Source organism: Dysidea avara, chromosome 7, assembly GCF_963678975.1.
Source record: "Dysidea avara chromosome 7, odDysAvar1.4, whole genome shotgun sequence".
Lineage (NCBI taxonomy): Eukaryota > Metazoa > Porifera > Demospongiae > Dictyoceratida > Dysideidae > Dysidea > Dysidea avara.
In genome coordinates this window covers 37,517,720-37,538,783 of record NC_089278.1, presented here as the reverse complement: position 1 = coordinate 37,538,783, position 21,064 = coordinate 37,517,720, and the positions used below count along the sequence as shown (strand labels likewise).

The following is a 21,064-nucleotide window of genomic DNA, read 5'->3' as shown; positions in this document are numbered from 1 at the left end:
TACAATTATTGGCAGAATTTGACAGATTAAGTAGCTATCTCCAGTTATTATGAAACTATCGAAATTTCAGCACTTGGCCATTACCAACCAGCCTCCATTGGAAACTACCTGAATTTCATCAAATTTTCCAACCCTACCATAACTATCCCCAAATCTACTGTAAGGAAATGTTTAGATGATGCTGCCTAAGTATTCTAGCCTCTGAGAGGATATTTTTGGCTAGGAATAATAAAGAGTGGCTGGATGTGACTAGTATTAGCTAATTTATATCAGTAGCTTCTTTTTATTTTATTTTTTATATTCACACCCTTGCGGCGCCATCCCCACGCAGGTTCTTCCTTAGGACCATACATATGGTCGCATGTGACCGAGGACTATCACACTTTCTGTAATTTATGTACTTTCATCATTTCATAATTGATGGTTTTCTCTCTTAACAGCTAACAATACAAAAACGACCAAAAACTATAGCTAGCTACAGCACTATTATTTTACTAATGCACATATCTTGCCTATCAATGTCATACCCTACCCGAGTAGAGGCTAAGAAGTTTGTCAAAATCCCACTGTGACCCTTACAAATTTTTTACTAGGGATTCCATTTTCGGCAAGCTGTTGTCAGCGGGAAGTAGCTAAGTAGATATAGATAATGACACCAGCTTTACGACACACACTGATTATGATGACAACTGAGACCATGACAGACTATAGTCAAAGATGTACAAATTTAGCTTCTTTCCTTGATCAGTAACACATTGCCAATTAACAATGATTGTACACTAACTGAATTTGAACGCATTATCTGACTATATTTTATGAACAGTAAGCACTAATCGTAAGATATTGTATTTATACTCAATTTTTTGTGAGTTTTACAATTATTAATATACATACATACATACATACATACACGAACCCTGTTTCTCTGTACAACATTATCAAAAAAAAAGGAAGATAATTAACTTTGCAGAGCGATTTGAGGTTACAGGAGACTTATCATTAAAATCCACTGTTGTATTGTTGAGAGTTGAGAACAATGCATAGTCAGTTGGTCAGTGCCTGTCATTATTTTGATATAAACCAATACCAAGGGTTCATAATACAAGTAGCTAATGATCATAGTCAAATTAATAGTGGACTCCCCAGGGGTTCGACATGAAGACCTTAGACTGTACCAAATTCAGAGTCAAGCAAAGAGGATTTAAATCTTTTGAAGTAGCTACTATTAGTTAGCCTAGCTCAACCTAACTGGTAAGAGACCTGTATGAGACACCTAGCCACAAATTTGACAAACTACACAACTTTGTGGGCTACTAACAAAATTCCAGTTACAGGGGCCATTGTCTAGATACGTATTGCTATAGGATTCTTTAGTGGATCAACACTCCTCAGGAATGATGTAGCTACCACATGTCTTGTACAAAATGGCCTGATATAGAAGCCTTGTATATACTGATGGGCCAGATCTACCTCTAAGATGTCAAGATTGATATTCTGGCTTAAGTATACTAGTTAGTCATGTACCCAAACAGTGACCACTTTTCTTTTGTGTGTGTGGGTGGAAGGGGACACAAAAGCAACCTGGTACTTTCTGTCAGTACCTATGTACAGCCGATTTTTTTTGTACAGGTTGGTAATTTAGCTAGGTCAGAAAGAAATCAAAAAAATTCTATTTCACCACATTCAGGGATATGATATTTTAAACTTTTACCACTGTGGTGTGTACATATACAAAAGGTGCCAACCATTGTTGCCTCGCGAACTTCTTTCTTTTACAGCAACATGGCCATGTACTTCTCCCACATAACACATAAGTATTCAACCCTGTATATTCATGTATTAAAAATACAATGGAAACTCAGATATTTGGACCCCCACTTATCCAGATTCTCGGTTAACTGAACTACAGAAATGACAGCTCTATTAGGGTGGTGACTGTTCTATTAGGGTAGTTGATAATACTGAAATTTTAAACTAATATTATGTTCTTCATGCTATTTATACACAGTTTCAGAGACACGGACTTTTCAAACTTATGGACCACCCCTGGTCCCAAGGGGTCTGGATAACTGAGGTTCCACCATAGGTAATTTTGTTTGTATACCATTTCATGCATTTCCTTGGTGATGCCATATTTACAATAATTGAAATTATAATAAATAAAATATGATTTAATGTTATAGTCAATACATATGTGTAAGTATTGCAATACAACAAAGTGTATAGTTCATCTTAAACTCTTCCTTGCAGGATTCGTCATAAACATCATCTTACCATTACGATACTCACCAATTCTTAGTTCAGCACATCTGTAGAAAACAAGAGAAGATGTATACATGGTTAGCACACACACTCACAAAATTGAGGTCACAAACTAGTTAATTACTTTCTTAGCTATATGCATCTGGTACCTAACCTACAGAGTACATGGCAAAACATTAGAGTGAATTTCTCTACTAATTTCTACCACAATACTCAAACTAGTCACTCCTTTAGTAGTGACGTTCACCACTTTTACTGTGTAGCCTGGAAGAATGAGAGGTCAGTTGCAAAGAGGGTTGATTTAGGCAGCAATATGTTATATCACTGCAGCCATCTCTTATCCACCACCTCTAATACTATATACCTGTAAGCAGAATATTTGGTTTGGAATAATTTGTATTTGGCAAGAGTTTAATTTGATGAAACAAAGTGGAGTCCCAAGAGGTAGTTCCTCTTTGTCTACAAAAATGCAGACGTTGCCAGAGAGAGTCTTTCGTGTGAAACCATAGATAGCTAACAATGGGAGATTTATCCAATATATAGCCAGTGACCATCCAAAAAGGAAAAAAAGTTCTTTGTGTACGATATTTGTTGTGGGCTTTCCAGTGAGAGTAATCTGTGATATTACAAACAATCGTAGAATTCATTGAGTAACCATCTCCATTATCATCGGGTTAGTAGGCATGGTAACTAAAGTATTGACAAAATCTCTTAATTCCATGGATGATTCATTTGAAAGTGTACCTGTTTGTTCTTGAGCAGTTACAACTGTTGTTCTTAAGGCTGTCTCTCCATATTGTCATCACTAATAAAATATGGCAAGATTTTAATTTGGAAGAGTCCGCCAAATCACCAATTTTAATTTGACACAAAAATTTCTGCTTGTACGGCATTATGTGTACTTTTTGCAATATTGTGAACTATTAATTTAAAACACACCCTTTTACAGCTCAGCCTTTTAGCATACTCACATGAGATAGTCAAAATCTATCTGAGATGATCCAGCTTGAATGAGTCCACATATACCCCAGCTAAGGTAGGAGGCCTGTATAAGATGTTGCATACAAGTGCTCAGTATAGTGATCAATATCACTAACATGGTAATACATTCCAACTGAACTACTGTCATAAATTACAGTTATGCAGCAAAAGCTTTGAGATACCATGTTAATAGGATTTGTTGGGGTATATACTACCCATTAAGTCAAAAGTACACATACTATACATACCATGATTCCACAATACTACTGACCTCGGAGGATAGCTGATTCTTCAAGGTACAGTTTATACGTAGCCATGTCAGCTGGTAGCCCACTACAGTGGACATGTTGAAATCAGCATTGTTTAAACCTGCACAAAGTGGTCAAATTATAGTCACACTAAACACACACACACACACACACATGCACGCACACCCACACACACTACACACACATGTACCAGATAATCCACAAAAGAAATCACCCCCAAGTCAAATCCTCTAAAGTTAATTCAAAGTCAACAAGAGTTAATGTGTCTAAAGAGAAAAACAGGCCAATAAAACGAAGTGTCACTATTATATACCATCTGATGTATTCTCTATTAAGGGCAAACTTCAAGATCAAACAAATAAGAGTGCTATTATATTCATACAACACTGAAAGGAAAATATAGCACTGTTGACCATGTGAGTAACATTTTAAATGGTCAGAAGTGGCCAAAACAATGCTATTTGTTTGTTTTATGACTAAACTCGCACTATATTGACACTTACTCATTGTCTGATGGGTGAAAACCGATGCAGTTCAAGTCTACTAAATGAATTCTCTGAACAAAGACAACCAGAAAACACTTTAAACCGGTTAAAGCACCACCACACTCATGCACTTTGGGAAAAGAGCACTCTGGCATGGCCACGTGCTATTTTCCCATATAGCACTTGTGGTGGTGCTTTAACTAGTATTCAGAGTATTCCCATACAACAGGACAGAAAAACATTTACACAATTATTAATATAGTGGCTTAACTTCCCAGACAGTACAAACATCAACATGACAAGACTGTTACAACAAACTATGATGTAAACTCTGAAATCTATATTCAATAAATTATAGTATGGTAACATGTAGAGGAAGGGAACAGTTTCTATATATAAATAACTGGGTTTGCAGACTGACCACTTCTACCCTTCTTGCAAGTCCTTTTTGGGATAGCAATATTATAATTATTAACACGGTAACAGAAGTCTGTGACTGCAGAATTTTTAATTATAGCTTTAAGAACAAATCAAGCATTTGGTTTTACCTGTAAAAAAATATATAGTCCTTGTATGATATAGTTAAAACACCACCATACATGTGTATGGGAAGGAAAATACTGCACAAGGGGTGTATTCGAGAGGCTAATACAGCACAAGGTAAAGCCAAGTGCTGTAATAGCCTCAAGATACCTATCAGACTATCACTACATGTTCATATACTGATTAAACGCCGCACCTTTAATAGTAGCCACTTAAATGGTGCCACAATTGATCTCGGCATTTTTAAGCATCGAGTGGGTAGAATAGTCAACATTGTGGCATTTAATCTATTACTGGTAGATAGGATTAGTTTGGCCTAGGTTTTGACAACTTACAATGTTACACGTGCTGATTATCTGTATAACTACAACACAGTTATGTAACTAATTGTTGTTATGAATGGAAAGTACAGTAATTGCCGGCACTTTGATCTTCCTATGTGAAGTACAATATACATTTGTAACAAAAATACTATTTTAAAACTACTATTTTTGTTACTCAAACAAAGTGGGTGTGCACATGGAGGAATGTAGGTCATAATGTACAGATTGAGCCAAGTCAGTTGTGAGTTAAGCACCTTTAATACATTTGCCATAATTTATATTGTTGCTGTGCAAGTCAAATTTGCAAGTCTCATTCAATTTCTTACTATTCCAACTGTCTAGCACTATAACTCCAAAACTATTCAACATGAAAAGCTAGCACTTTGGGTATCCATTTCTTTGCTGCTGCTTTGTTACAACAGATAACATTGATGAATTTGAAGAATGCATGAAAACGACAAGTTTTTGCTTACCACAATTATTACAGAAGTTGAGCTTAGCACTTCACACAACCTAAGAAAATGTTCTACAATATTGTTCATCATGTGTGTCATGTCGTACTGTATACTACCCTTTACAGCAAGATGAAAACCAACAGCAGCAAACACATATTGTTGCTATGTTGCAAGAAGTAACTTCTATGCTATACTACAACATTAACATACACAGAACAGCCTGTACCTTCATCCAGTTAGTATATCATATTTCTGTACTGTACATCATTGTGACACAGTCCTACCGGACTATTGAGTTGATCCAAGTGACTCTTTAACTCATCACATCCTCTTCTCAACTCCTCCACTGATCCTATCAGCTTCTTCATCTTAACATGAATCAATGGACACCATTATACAGAGAGTATAATCTTAACATTGGAAAATTTGTTTCACATCATCAATAATATTACTTTACAGTAAACTATAAACACAGTTTGGCTGGTTAACGCAACTGCAGGTGGCATTGTGTTGTTACTAATGATAATATAGTACACAGTGACCTGTTGAATAGCCTACTATCATACAGTACAATAGCACTGTATAGTAGGGACAGAAAAGGTGTAGGCGTGGCCCATGAAAAAAATATCACCCAAAAATCAGCCTCACTTTTCCCAGACAAAGATTAGGCAGTGTAAAACTAAGCCCAAACAACCGACCCGAAATGTTTCCAACAAGTTGCTATGGAATGTTAAAAAAATTATTTAACAGAATTTTCTACTAACTGAGACTGACTGATGCCTTCAGACAAATGTAACTCGATAATGGCTAAGGCTACAGGATTGATTTTTCACTGTTCGACATCCGAGAGGTGCCTTTTGGCATACTGCAGTACGTACAATGCATTCTTCATGGACTTACCAGTGTCCTCCTTTGTGTCCCATTCATCTTTGCTGACAGTGAAAGGTGTCGATTTGGCAGTAGCGTGTAATGGCTCTCTTCCCTTTGTAACGGAAATCGTCTGGATTTTTCATACTGGCTACTTTGATTGCAGAGATACTTTTCGAACAGTTCTTGATTCGTAATGCTGTGAAACTGAACATAGCTGACAACAAAGCGTAATAGATACTTCACTTTCAGACGATAATTGGTAGCTGGGGCGCGACGCCATTTCTTTTGATGTGGTATACATAGGTTCACCAGTCATAATTTTATTTTACAAAAAAGGTACCAAACAAGTACACAAAAAAATTTGGTTTTTTTTCAGCTAGAGTAGGGTGTACTTTTTAAAGGAACAATGCAACAGTATAATACCAGTTTCAATCCCAAAATTATTTCACAACCATAAATTGCAAAACAGTGACAGTGATGCTTTGTGTGAATTTCACAATATCCCTTTAACATATAAAGGGCCAGCTAGCACACAAAAATTAATATAGATACTAGGTAGATATACCAAACAACAATAATTTAGAGTAAAATAATATTATTTGTATACTCATCATCTCCATAGCCAAGAGACCACATGTTGGCTGGGGACTACAGTACAGAAAGGAAAATGATGAAATGTTTGTGTGAAAACATTAAACCTCAAGTCTGAAAATTAAAAGTATCTACCTGTCATGTGACTACACATCCAGACAACACTTCCTTACTAGCTGGCTTAGGTGAGTACCTTGAAACAGAACTAATGTCATTACCTCAGCCTTTGTTGTGGTCAGCAATAATCTCATCACATCATAGAGTGTGTTTGTGTGATGAACAAGACAATGTGATAAATACCACTCTGTTGCTAGCAAGCCTGAATGAGGACTACATTAGTGAGTGCTGTGATAAGTTCACAGTTAAACATGGAAAACTTTAATGAGTGTCATATAAACGTTTTATCATCATCAATACAAGCGATGAAGTTAATGGTGTACATTACTGAATTTGTACTTGTCATTGTTGATGAAGTTACGTTAACAGTGTAGAGTACTACTTTATTTTGTCCTTGTCATCATCAATGCTACATATGGTGAAATTCCCTATTCATGCATTCCTGGTCCTACACTCTCTACCAATATCACTACTTCAATAGTACATGTTCCACCCATGAGTCATCTTGTCCATGCACAAAAGACTTGGCAGAGGATGATAGCAACATGAAGCTCCAACACAAGTGATTTAGAACTCGAGAATAGCACTGATAGTACTTGTGAGAATGGTAGTGATGAAGAGATACTGTACCAGAGGGAGAATTAACTGCGCAATCAACCATACCAAGCTCCCAAAGTAATATAATAGGTAGGTAATATATGTGGGGACATGTACCCATGAACTGTTTTGTTATAATATTGATATAAAATGTGTGAAAACCGTTTGTTAACTGCCCTGGCAAAGTTTCAGATTCCAAGAACTTTTGGACTCTGAGTTACAGCCCGACAAAGTCGCAACAACAGAAAGATCAACAATTATTTGTAAAACTGAGTTCATTCCTGTGACCACTCCTCATCTACACCGATCCATGACCTTGTAACACCAGGCACAGTTCTAAGGGTGTTTCACCGGTTTCCGGAAACCAGTCAGCTTTTTGAGATTGAAAGAATAATCTAAACGTTCAACGAATTTTAAGCCTAAAATAATGTACTTGGATTTATTAAATAACTATTAGTGATCAAATTACTCTTTCCACCACAAACAATCCAAAATGCTTCATTTGCACCTTATTCATTTGCAGCTTAGATGAGATGTGTTGAGAACGGATACATCAGTACATCTACACTCATGAAGGGAGAATGGATTTGGGACACAAACACAGGGATTGGAAATTTAGTTTACTAACTAGCTGTTATTTGTGAACAGACACTTTCTAGACTATGTATTGTCAGGATCCGGCTTATTTGGCAAAACACAACTACAGTTCACCAGATAAATTCCACACCAACCAAACCATGTATACTAGTGATACTCCAAAACTTCAAGTGAGACTGTCCTTTGTATGACTGATAATTTGTCACAGTTGACATTTGGATAAAGACACTCAATGAAGGCCAGTCCAAAGGCATGAATCATCACTACTAGTACTATAATCACTACCATGTAGGCCACCATTATTTGTGTTATATTATTTGCTTGTGTAACTATGTTAGCTAGATACTTTGTGCGCGTATATGGCTAGAAGCAGTATACTACACAGGCATGAGTACTCACTTGAGTATCACCACATGCATTGGTTTTATCCGGTGCTTGCTACATAAACTCCTGACAATACATAACCTAGAAAGCAGCTGTTCATAATTAACAGTTCTCTAAAGTACCTATTTGATTCACCTAATATATTGCCTGCCAATCAGACTGCATAGACAGTGAACTGTTCCACTAGAGTATCTTGGAATAAATTGTCTTGATTTGAAGGCACTAGAGTACACATTCTTCAAGACTTATCAAAATTATTATGTTTTGTAATTATGATCATGTCAAGACTCTGTATTGTTATACTATTGTATCACACACCAAAGCTACACATGGCTTATTCATAAATTCAAATTCAGAATTTGTCACATCAGAGTGTTTACAGTACACATTACTATTGCTTATCCTGTGTGTATTCACACTAACCACAACAGAGGCTACTGTAGTTCTGCTTAAAGGAAATCACCTGACAAGCCAACCATTATAATGACAATTCCTAGATGACTTGTATGTTTTCATATTAAACATTTCATGAAATTCTTGTAGACTGATGATCTATAAAGAGCTGGCTCCTGGTCGTAAGTGGTTATTGACATTGAGAACACTTCAACTGTAATGAAACAATAGTCAACATGCATGTACATACCGTACCAGGCGATTCAAAGAACATAGAACAGGTATTCCATAATAGATCCAATACCCTGGGGACCACCTAGTGTTCAGTTAACTAAAATCCCAAAACTGTTTAAAACAATGTATTTAACACCAAGAGAAATTTTCAACTACTCTAATAGAACAATCACTTTAGTTAACTGCATAGTTCACACTTGAGATTCCACTGTTGTATACACTTACCTGGAGAACATCTGGACTTATAGTTCAGCTATCCACACTAACACTGATAGGTCAAAGGTAGATCACCTAAATTCACTATTACAGTACATCGCTTTACAAATGATTAGTGTTAGAGGGGTTCCACTGTAGAACTATAAATGGGTCAGTCCCTGTGGCAGCTCACCAAAGAGCTTTGGACAAGTTATTTAGCAGCACAAGTACTTGAAGTACTTGAAAAAGAAACTATTTCTGTTAGACAAAGTCAACGCAAGTAAAGATCATTAAAAATTTATTACAAAAAAATGAATAAAAAAATGCACACAATCTGGATTCTCTATCGTAATTTTTTTTTGGCTATCTTCTTCAGAGTCAAGCAGGTTTCTCTCCTGGCCCGATATTCACCAATTCTTAGCTCAGCATACCTGCAACACCAAACCAACACAGTAGTTACAAAGGTAACAAATAACATCTACTGGATGAACAAGCACCCCCAATGATCAGGTGGGTATTGTGATTTACACTGGCTTCAACAGTGAAGCTCTCCCACAATCATACACAACACAACATAAAACTGTTGTACTCACTCAAGGTAGTCGAAGTCCAACAAAGAATAATGAGTTTGTATTAGACCCCATATTCCCCAGATCATGTGACATGCCTATAGGAAGGTTTAGATGATTAACCGTAGTGACTAATATTTCAATGGATTAAAAATACACAGTAATAAGGGTTCAATACTAATATAATATGTGACCCACTGAGCAAACCCCCGACCAGTTGGCACAATTCCGCTTTTAAAATAGATCACATAATTACATAGGAAAATGTACTATAAAAATAATTACATACATTTAAACTTCAGTTAATAGTGGAACAATTAGACTTTAATCACACAATTTACCATCGGAAGTCAAAGTACAAATTGATTGTTTAGCACTTACTGCTGTCTAGCACTGTTAGCGTAAGTGACCTATTATCGAACATAAAAATCACGTGATGTATTCGGAAGTTTACAATATTATTCCGCATACTCGTAAGGTGTTTATATGGAGAATTCCAATAGTGTAGCCTATTCTTAATGAGCTTTCCATCGTTTAGAGTTTATGTGTGGACATCACAGCAGTCTTGATACTCATCACCACTGACGAAGAAATGAAGAAAAAGAACACAGGAATCGCCGTGAAAGAAGTACAACTCTAGCGTGACTTTGTTGGCGGGAATGGGCTTACTGTTTGTCGTTTTCCTGAGTAAAAGATGTATCCACGAAGACTGTACAGAAGGGGTTGTTGTAAACAAGGATAATAAGACTGTGTTATTGGTCATAATGTGCTGATTTTTCACTGTACGCATTTACACTAAACGATTTGCCGTTGTAACTCACAAGTGCATGCTTGTATCAAAACTATACTTCAGTTACAGTTCAGATAACACGTTGATATAATAGTTAAGAGTGTGTAGGGTGCACTGAAGTCACCACAGTAGAAAAGGTGCAAAACATTCGATAATTGATTAACGCAAATTAATGGGCGTTCGATAATTCATATTTTACGGAATGCAAAAATCCACTCATAACACGGACACTAATCGGATTCTATTGCTCAAACTTACGTGAGGTATTCTCTACAAGAAAGGCGCTACCTCCTGGTGAAAATTCGAAGTTGATACTACTTTCCTCGAGATATTTATGAAGTAAAGTATAAACCTTGTTCGATAATCGGTCACTTACGCTACCCCTGAGAGTATCCACCAGATAAGGATGAAAGCCTATTGATTTTTCCCCCTCTATACAACAAAGAAGTAATCAAAAGAAGTTTGAGAAATGCAATCTAGTTGGGTTTTAGCTCAGCAGGTCATGTATTATAACTTGTCAGAGTGCACAACATCACACTATACACACACACACACACACACAGACACACACACACATACACACACACACCAGAGTAAATTGGTTCACTTCCACAAACAGATCTTCTACCATTTCATCAGTCACTGTATTTGGGTCCTCACCTGTTAGGAGAAAGGAGCAGTAACAGTAGCAATAAAACATCCTAACTACTTAACCCCCTAACTACTTAACCCAACAAGACTAACTAACTCAACAAGGCTAGAGCCAACAACACCACAATAAAAAGCTGAAACATGCACATTACCAACAAGCTACTTGCCTCCTCTACACAGACTACACTAGTACCATAGTACACTGTAGCACTACCAACAATATAATTTAGTGCTACAAGATGTTACTTGTTTCCAGTTGCCTGCATGGCTAATGCGTACTGATGTGTATGTCCACCGTCGTACTATGGATAGACTACAAAATGGAGTGACATACACAATACGCTATAAACCCGCCAGTTATTAGTGCTGTCACAACTGCTAGGGGTCACACCGGTCCAGTCCAGAGGACTATAAACCATTTCTGATTACTGTGTCTCAATGTTATCACTAGTAAGATCACACGTACACACACACACATCAAAAAAGTTGACAACGTTGACTCACCTCTCAGAAGGGCAGCCTCCTCCAGGTACATACGTAGCCACACCAACTGGTAGTCCCTACTAGGGAACAAGCTGAAGTCAACATCATCACTTCCTATATGGAAAATGAACAATAATAATTAGATGTGTATTTTCTGGCGGTTGAACGCAGTGAATTAGACAGAAAATAAGCTCCCACAGGAATACGTAATGTAGTTGTGTCACGTGGGGACGTGACGCTGGGTGGGTATATAAAGTTGGGATAGTGTGCACTAATTCAATCTATGCCACGTTTTCAGTACAGGTTGGCTCCCACCCTAATTTCCTTAGCTGTGTTTAGATGAGTTGTTACAATGAAGTGGATTGGATGCTGGACTCTTCTGACATTTTGCATACACTGAACATCTGTATCATTTTGCACACATGCAGAGTGGAGCATTTTGAGCTTTTCCCTGTTGGTAAAAAAAAAGAAAAAAAAAGCCATCAGGTTTTTCCTAGGGCCACTTGGGCTGAGCAGTCCTGAATTTTTTTGTTAAGTTTATTATTATTATGCTAGCCCCCACTCTGCCACTCAAGTTATCGTGCATACTGTGAATTTTACTGTTAGTGTATGGTGTCGTGCGTTATGGTGTCGTGTGTGTTTTAGTAGTATCAATAGCCAACTGCTTTGGTGGTACAACCCCATTGGATGAGAGTTTATATGCATGTGTATTGGGGTGTATGGGTAATCAGGGTATGATGTGGGAGGAGCTCCTAGAAACAATACTCTAAATGCTTGGTATATCATAGGTCAAAGCCCAAAATTTCTTTCTAATATTAACCAAGCTAATTTGAGTTTTCATAATGACTTTCCAGCCATGTTGTCAGTCTCTTATATAATGTATTTGCTTGGTTAAACACCACACCCTCAATAGTAGCCACACATGAATGGATTAAGGGCTTCAATATTGTTTTAGAGTCAAGTGGTGGCCAAATTCGAATAGTCGCTGTATTGATTGTTACTAAGGTGATAAATTCCACGGCGTTTAACCAAGAAAACATGGTATGCTACTTTGCATTTAGTGTAATATGAGAACTTCTTTACTTCTGGTCTGTACAAGGTTAGAATACACGCTTACCAGCAAATTCACAGAAAAAATCAGCAATGTCAAATCCTCTAAAATTTGGTCCCCCATACTCCAAGTCAATAAATGTCACTAAAGAATCAAACAAAAGGTCCAGTAAACAAGGTCATAGACAAGTGGTACAAGCATGGTATACACTAACACTTATAGTGCTAATTGTACCCATCCATTAATAGATCACTTGATAATTGGTCTTAGTTCAATTGCAAACATTCACCTCAAACTTCATTGACTCACTATTCACAAACAAATAGATTTACTCTTGCTATTATTACCAGATTACAAAATTTTTGTCACTAACAATACTTGGCAATAACTGGTGTGTAGTAAAGTGATATATCAAAAGCCTGCTGGAAGGTTTAGGGTGGTACCAAAGTGACCATCAACATCCTGTCTTACAATAACAGCTATTACATATTTACTGTTTGAGGTTATGTTGCTATGTCAACAGGGGTAATTTATATTATGGTTTACCAAGTGGGTGGGCAAAACTGGTTTAAAGTGGTAATTGGCTGACCCTAGACAACACCAGTTAATAACTGGTTTTTTGTATACTAGCTGGTTCACAGCACTAGAGCTTATGCCCACCCCATTAGTTAAGGTCACACCTTTATCATGAGAGTAGATGATGTTTCTATAGGTAAGGTCATTATGACAGAACACTATGGGACTATTGAGTTGATCCAAGTGACTCTTTAACTCATCACATTCTCTCCTCAACTCCTCCACTGACCCTATCAGCTTCTTCATCCTAAAGTGACAACAAGCTGTCAAACACAATACATACAATATAACAGTACGTTAGTGTAAGATGTCGAATGTGTTCTAAACTGACAAAAGGTTCTTAGGCCAGCGGATCTATACAGTCTACTCGTCTTATTTCTATTTCCAATGTATTCACTTTTCAGAATACAGTAGTTGATCTCATAGCATATTTATCATTACAAACTACAAATACATAATCCACCAACTCAAAATAACAAATAATGTATCAACACTCTCCAGTAGGGAAAAATGACTTCACTGACCACTGCAAGAGTAAATGTGACTGGATCTGCAAAATCCTGACTGCATTTTCAGTTTCAAATAAGATGATACCCAGTTTTGTTGTTAGGCCCCCTTTTCATTAAGAACAAAGTGTTTAAAATTTTACATAATATGAAGTATTTTACCCATTGCTTTATACTGTAAATAGATCTGTAAATTTAGGATTGCGCCGGGTTTTCACAGATCTGGTCACAACTAACATTATATCAAATCAATTCTCCCACATCTTGTGATAGTAACATATTACTGAAGTTCTCTAAAAATTCGGCCCCTCTATTCTAACAGTGAAATAATTTCCTCTAATAAAAAATTCAGCACGTTTGCTATTTTTGCAATGGATGCTGATAGTGGTGAGAACGTCAGAGTTGTCTAGCCTTAATATCGACGATACCAATTATACTGTGACGAGTGGTCGATCAACTAAAATTAGTGGTGATTACTATCTAATTATAGGCCGAAATTCGGCGAGATGAAAATTATTGATTTAAAAATATGCCGAATTTTTATAGGACTTACGGTAGACCATTTACTGATCCTTCATTACTGCCTTATTAGGATGCTGTATGTGACGGACATTTGGGAATGTAGCACATATACACTCCAGCACATGTTCATAACAACAGTACTATGTACACACCTTCTAGTTCTGATGTCAGTCTCCAAGCTTTCTGGTATCTCAGTCAGCCAACTAGAGAAGAAACTACCATACAATACTGTGTGTTCTGGGTCCTGATCTGGTGAAGGTAGAGCATGAATCCTTGCCAACTCTCTGGCTATTCTACGCATCATCATTTTATCATACAAGTCATTCAGTTCCAATGGTGTACCCTTCACATATCCATAACATAGTCCATTATCAAAATGAGCATATACTGGTGGAGTCCCTATGTGTTTGTTGAGGTATACCAGATTCTTTATCTCTGATTCTCTGTTGATAAACTTCTCCGTGTTTCTACCGTATATTCTGACAAGTAGCATATCTTCTTCACCAGACTTTACACCGACTAGACAATTAGTCAGTCCTCCTTCAAACTCTTTCAACTTCACTGTATCGTGTTTCCATTCCGGTCGGATTGTCGCTAATAGTTTCAGTATACCTGGCCGATAACACGACGCGTCAATACACAGCGATACATGTGGTATGACAAAACCGCTTGGTACTTCATCCAACATCTTGAAACACCACCCTAAAATACCGTTAGCCACACTTCACAGCTCGCTTTACATGCTTTACAGCCACAACTTGATACACCAAACCGGTCAGGCGAGTGACGTAAGAATTAACTAACGTATTGAAAAGGCGTATCCCATCAGTTATGAAACAGTGAAAGCATGCTGACAAATTTTAAGTGAAAATTTGGAGATGCATGAAAGCATACCACAGTAATACCTATGATGAAAGAAACAATATCCCCAAGAACAGCTGTACTGATAATTAGTCATGACATGTTTGATTTCAGAACCTCACATCAAGCAGCAATTAGGTTTAGGAGCAGCTGGTAGTCTGGTACATATGAGCTTATCAAGCAAAACACTTATTGGTGTTAATGTACTGATTGTATACAGTGTAGTCTCAGGATGAGTCACACAAGTGGTTGCAAATTCTGCAGAGGAGTGTTTCAAATAATTATTTAATGTTCATTTTAATAAAAATATTTACAGATCATACACATTCAATAGTAACTGCATTTTTAGCGGAATTTTCTCTTTGCTATTTTCCTCAATGTCAAACAGACTTCCCGTATGGCATGATATTCACCAATTCTTAGCTCAGCATACCTGCAACAATAGTAAGAAGCTATCATAGTCTAACGTAGTATTAGTAGAGTAGATACACCAGACTATATTGATATGGCGGGTTGCATAAAATCACAAACTGGACTGGTGGACTACTCATGTTTTTCTTCTTTTCTTTGTAATGCAAATCTTGGTAGCTAATTGGTTATTGGTATTGCTACACTAAATGTAGAATATGGAAGTGAGTTGCAGCTGGGTGTACTTAGTTTTGCTCCTAATTTTTGTTGTTATGTGGTACTTGACACAAAGTCTGACTATCAATAAAAGTACTGGACTGTAATTTGCTTTTTGTTGTTAAATAATTTTCGTAGCAAAACTTGTATGAAAATTTCTTCACAAAAACTTTTACACAACAAAACTATTCTAATAGAGCAGTCATTCATGTAAATCATACAAATATTTTTACAAAATTTTATTTTGCTTGAAAATAAGCAAATTACGGTACTCGAATTTATAATGATGTAGTTAACAGTATTCTACACCAACTGACTCTTCAACAAAATAACAACACTGACTACAAGCCAATACTGAGTAGTACTACTTCCAGAGGGTGTCACTCCAGTAGGAATAGGCACTGTATAATGATGTGGAGAGCACTTTTTGAGTTTGACCATTTAATGTTCATTGACTCTTCGCTTTTACTGTGTAGCACAGTGGTTATTGGAGTGACACACCCTCTTGCATAGGAGGATGCAATGGTTCCCCAAGCGTAAATATTTGAAAGATAAAAGGGTACAGTTGTCTGGTGATTATGTGTGTCAATACTGGTTGTGTTACTCACTCGAGATAGTCAAAGTCCAACAGAGAATAACGAGCTTGTATTAAACCCCATATTCCCCAGATCATGTGACATGCCTATAGGAAGATGTACATGTGTAGTGACTTGACGTTGACATGTAAATAATACAATTTCAATGGAATATGAAGTAGCACATGTGCACACACACACACACTTCAAAGAAAAGTAAAAAGCAAAACAATGCTTTCAGCTACAGTGCTAGCACCACACACACGCATGCAAACACGCACGTGCGTGCACACACTACACACACACACACTCATACACACCAGAGTAAATTGGTTCACTTCCACAAATAGATCTTCCACCATTTCATCAGTCACTGTACTGGGTTCCTCACCTGTAGAGAGATAACAACCACAACTACTAACTAACAAGTTGCTCATACAACAAGTGTAGCACAGTGTGATTATAATGAGGTCATTGTAACTTTCAGGGTATCTCCACAATGCTTTATAGAATACTTTCAAGACATACAAAATGACTCTGATGTATTTCTGTAAAAAATATCTAGTGGGTACCCACAAAACTGTGGCATAAACATTGTATAGTTTCTCAGTAGTGAAGTTGATACCTGTAAACTTTCATGTGAAATTAACTTTCAGACTTTCATATTCTTTGAGACAATCACAAAAGAAGGAGCTTGTGATGGTGGAATTGAAAATGTGAACTGAAAGTACTCAGTCGTAACTGCTAGGGGTCACACTGGTCCAGTCCAGAGGACATAAACCATTTCTGATTACTGTGTCTCAATGTTATCACTAATAAGATCACATATACACACGTACACATACACACACACATCAACAAAGTTGACAATGTTGACTCACCTCTCAGAAGGGCAGCCTCCTCCAGGTACATACGTAGCCACACCAACTGGTAGTCCCTACTAGGGAACAAGCTGAAGTCAACATCATCACTTCCTGTAAGGTACAGACAATACAACACATAATAGATCACTGTTATTGTAGACAGGAAAAGAATCTTGTCAGGGCAGATAAGCATCACAAGACGTCTTGTGGTGTTTATCCACTCTTGATTGAAATGATTTTAAAGGACAACTTGTATGTGTAAACTTAGACCAGTGTCACCACCATCTTAAATGGTTCAACACTCAACAGATCGCTATATTTCATGTATGAATTAGTAAAGTAAACCACTGCATCATACCTCACCCAAGGGATAAACTATATAGCCTTGCTAAAACGCATTTCATAACAAGATGAATCCATAGTGGTCACATTTCTGGAATAACCGATCTGATTAATATGCGTTTGTTATGTAATATATAGCACAAAGTGTAACCTTTCTTGAATTAGATTGTTCTTCAAGTTGAAAAGTATTGTTTCAATTTATTTGGTAATAAAGAAAGTGTTATACATATGGAGACAAGTACAGTTGAAAACTGTATAGAATAGTTCTTTGGAGTGTAAAGACACCTTTTTAAATGGTTGGGATTCCATTGTTTACTTGGGCTGGTTTTTGAATGTTTACACTTTGTTGTTTGATAACTTCATTGCAGTTATTGTTATGTAAATAAAAATAACTTTTTAATGCGGCAGATAATCACTGGCAAAAATGGAATGACCTATAAACAATCATTATTTCTAGGATGTGTCTTGTACACTCAAGTGATACAGGAATTCCATGGTACTGGTAAACCATAGGTATTTATATTTGAAAATTTCACACTACTGTAAACCTAAATTTCAAATAGGGGATTTCCTAAAACTCTTGGAACTACAACACCACAAACCCCTGTGCCATTTTCTGTACCATTGTCGGATCTTGAAGAGGTACATTAACACATAACCAACATCACTAAGTTTCTGTATGAGCCACTATCAGAGTTCAGAGTGGTTTCACCTTCATGACATTGTAGCCACAGTAAGTAACAAATACTGCAGGTATACACCAGCAATGTTTATTTAATACCATTTTTGTCTTGTGCCACTAAAATATTTAAAAGGTGCACCATAGTGAACTATTCCACTATTGGTGTAGGTTGCAGGATACCAATGAGTTGGACAACAATACAGGGGTGTGTGCCTATAATGGAGAACAGCCTTCACACTCTCCTTACCAGCATATTCACAGAATAAATCAGCGATATCGAATCCTCTAAAATTTGGTCCCCCATACTCCAAGTCAATAAATGTCACAGAATCTACATAGCATGAGAGAGGAACAACTCAACTATATTTACGCACACAAACACCTAGTATACAGACATACAATATTATTCAGACATAATTAATTTCTCTAAAAAATTAGCTATACTGTAAGAGTGCCATTTGTTAGCACACTCACACCTTTATCATGAGAGTAGATGATGTTTCTATAGGTGAGGTCATTATGACAGAACACTATGGGACTATTGAGTTGATCCAAGTGACTCTTTAACTCATCACATTCTCTCCTCAACTCCTCCACTGACCCTATTAGCTTCTTCATCCTATAAAACATTGTATATTAACAATGACAATAAGTAAGAGATCACTAAATCAACAATTAATAGAGAGCCTGGAAGGTGACTTTCAATTTCACATGGTATACCCTGTACTGTAACCATGATATGAACGTGTAGCTATGTTTAGTTTTTGCTTTGCATACACACTTTCACCTTGTACAGTACGGTCAACTGCTATCTACTCTTAAGGAGTTTTACTAACTACTATGTGCAGGCAGATGCATGAAAAATTATCCATACTGAAAATATAAAGTAGTTGATAAAAGCTGTTTAATACACAACACACTTTACACGTAGACTCACCAACAGTAACAAGTCACTCTTCAAGCTGAAAAGTGTCTTAACAGTACAGAACCTAATCTAGCTTAGGAAGTTTATTAACTTTTTTAAAAGAAAAGACCCATCGAGCTTTGTGTGTAATGCAGCAGTAACTCGTAAGATAGAGGAAATGGGAGATTGCAAAACTGAAACAATTTGTGGCAATTTTGCACTAACCTTGCAGGGTCTTCCCTAAAGAATAGTAGATTTTGCTTAAAATTCTTTTGATATGGTAAAAGGAATGTAGATAAAATAACTTTGATGTTGGTAGCGAAGTGAAACTTTTACCTCTCTATTTTGCTGGGGGAGAACCATGACTGAGAACCATGCCTTGGCTAAAAATCGAAACCTAATTTGTATGGATCAATATGCTCATCCCTAGACACTAGCATAATACGATTAGTACATTGTCAATAATTATAACTTGTCGCCAGTAGCTAATAAACTATCTGATTCAAAGTTAAACAGTTAACCTGTCTCATTTATAGACTTGGCTATCACAAAATAGACATATTGAGGTAGTTTTAGCCAAATTGTCAATTTTTGGTCATCAGTTCATGGTCATCAGTTCATAACAGGATGTTGCCAGTTATTGTACATCACACCTTTTCTGTGCTGTATGATATAATGAAACTTTATACTGAGATTTTACCAGATACCACTTCGTCAGCTTGACTTCCCAACAGAATTGTTAAACTCAAATGGAGAACAGTGCACAAACAAACACATGTACAATATGCACGCACACACACACACACACACACACACACACACACACACACACACACACACACACACACACACACACACACACACACACACACACACACACACACACACACACACACACACACACACACACACACACACACACACACACACACACACACACACACACACACACACACACACACACACACACACACACACACACACACACACACACACACACACACACACACACACACACACACACACACACACACACACACACACACACACACACACACACCTTGCAGTCCTGGCTTCAGTTTCTAGTGATTTAGGTAGTTCATTCAACCACCCAGTAAAGAATACATCATACAACAATGGCTTGTTTGTATCTTCTGCTGGTAAGGGAAGAGCATGGATCCTTGCCAGTTCTCTGGCTATTCTACGCATCATCATTTTATCATACAAGTCATTCAGTTCCAATGGTGCACCCTTCACATATCCATAACATAGTCCATTATCAAAATGAGCATATACTGGTGGGGTCCCTATGTGTTTGTTGAGGTACACCAGATTCTTTATCTCTGATTCTCTGTTGATAAATTTCTCTGTGTTTCTACCGTATACTCTGATAAGAAGTATATCTTCTTCACCAGATTTTACGCCGACGATTAGATTAGTCAGACCTCCTTTAAACTCTTTGAATTTCACCGTATCGTGTTTCCATTGTGGACGGACTAGTTCCAACACCTCTAATATTCCAGACTGGTAGAGCGAAGCGTCGATACGAAGTGGTATGTAAGCGACCTCTGCAAACTTGGACGAAGCGAAGGCCATGAACCTGCGAAGCAGTGTAACGTGCTAGCTTTGATCGGCAGCAGTTTTAGTCGAAAGGTTGCGTAGTTACAATACCGCTCTTTACGACTATTCAAAAGGGCACTGTACCACAGAATCCTCGCAGGGTACTGGGTACGCACACAATACACACGCGTGCCCCCCCCATTATATGC

General features: G+C 37.2%; 2 protein-coding genes and 1 long non-coding RNA gene across 8 annotated transcripts; all 3 read right to left on the bottom strand.

Moving 5' to 3' along the window:
• Positions 1-2,145: 2,145 nt before the first annotated feature.
• On the bottom strand, positions 2,146-4,938 carry LOC136260875 (uncharacterized). Of its 2 annotated transcripts, XR_010703714.1 has the most exons (4): positions 3,703-4,938; positions 3,515-3,612; positions 3,234-3,307; positions 2,146-2,309 (listed from the first exon to the last, which is right to left on the bottom strand). It is a non-coding gene; the product is annotated as an uncharacterized lncRNA (long non-coding RNA). The 2 variants fall into 2 exon arrangements; XR_010703713.1 differs by having other exon boundaries at positions 2,147-2,309; positions 3,515-4,925.
• Positions 4,939-9,567: 4,629 nt separating this feature from the next.
• Positions 9,568-15,270, bottom strand: LOC136260866 (probable ethanolamine kinase). Of its 3 annotated transcripts, XM_066054763.1 has the most exons (7): positions 14,597-15,267; positions 13,521-13,663; positions 12,907-12,984; positions 11,811-11,903; positions 11,245-11,315; positions 9,890-9,963; positions 9,568-9,727 (listed from the first exon to the last, which is right to left on the bottom strand). In XM_066054763.1, exons 1-7 carry the CDS (start codon positions 15,130-15,132, stop codon positions 9,640-9,642), a joined length of 1,083 nt encoding a protein of 360 aa, XP_065910835.1. In that variant the 5' UTR covers positions 15,133-15,267; the 3' UTR covers positions 9,568-9,639. The 3 variants fall into 3 exon arrangements, 2 of the variants coding, with proteins under 2 accessions (XP_065910835.1, XP_065910836.1); XM_066054764.1 differs by lacking the exon at positions 12,907-12,984 and having other exon boundaries at positions 14,597-15,269; XR_010703704.1 differs by lacking the exon at positions 9,568-9,727 and having other exon boundaries at positions 11,245-11,753; positions 14,597-15,270.
• A 316-nt stretch (positions 15,271-15,586) lies between these two features.
• Positions 15,587-21,056, bottom strand: LOC136260865 (probable ethanolamine kinase). 3 transcript variants are annotated; one of them, XM_066054761.1, is made up of 7 exons: positions 20,356-21,056; positions 18,868-19,010; positions 18,639-18,722; positions 17,386-17,478; positions 16,825-16,895; positions 16,538-16,611; positions 15,587-15,738 (listed from the first exon to the last, which is right to left on the bottom strand). In XM_066054761.1, exons 1-7 carry the CDS (start codon positions 20,889-20,891, stop codon positions 15,651-15,653), a joined length of 1,089 nt encoding a protein of 362 aa, XP_065910833.1. In that variant the 5' UTR covers positions 20,892-21,056; the 3' UTR covers positions 15,587-15,650. The 3 variants fall into 3 exon arrangements, 2 of the variants coding, with proteins under 2 accessions (XP_065910833.1, XP_065910834.1); XM_066054762.1 differs by having other exon boundaries at positions 18,639-18,717; positions 18,869-19,010; XR_010703703.1 differs by lacking the exon at positions 15,587-15,738 and adding an exon at positions 17,130-17,316 and having other exon boundaries at positions 16,545-16,611.
• Between the last annotated feature and the right edge of the window lie 8 nt (positions 21,057-21,064).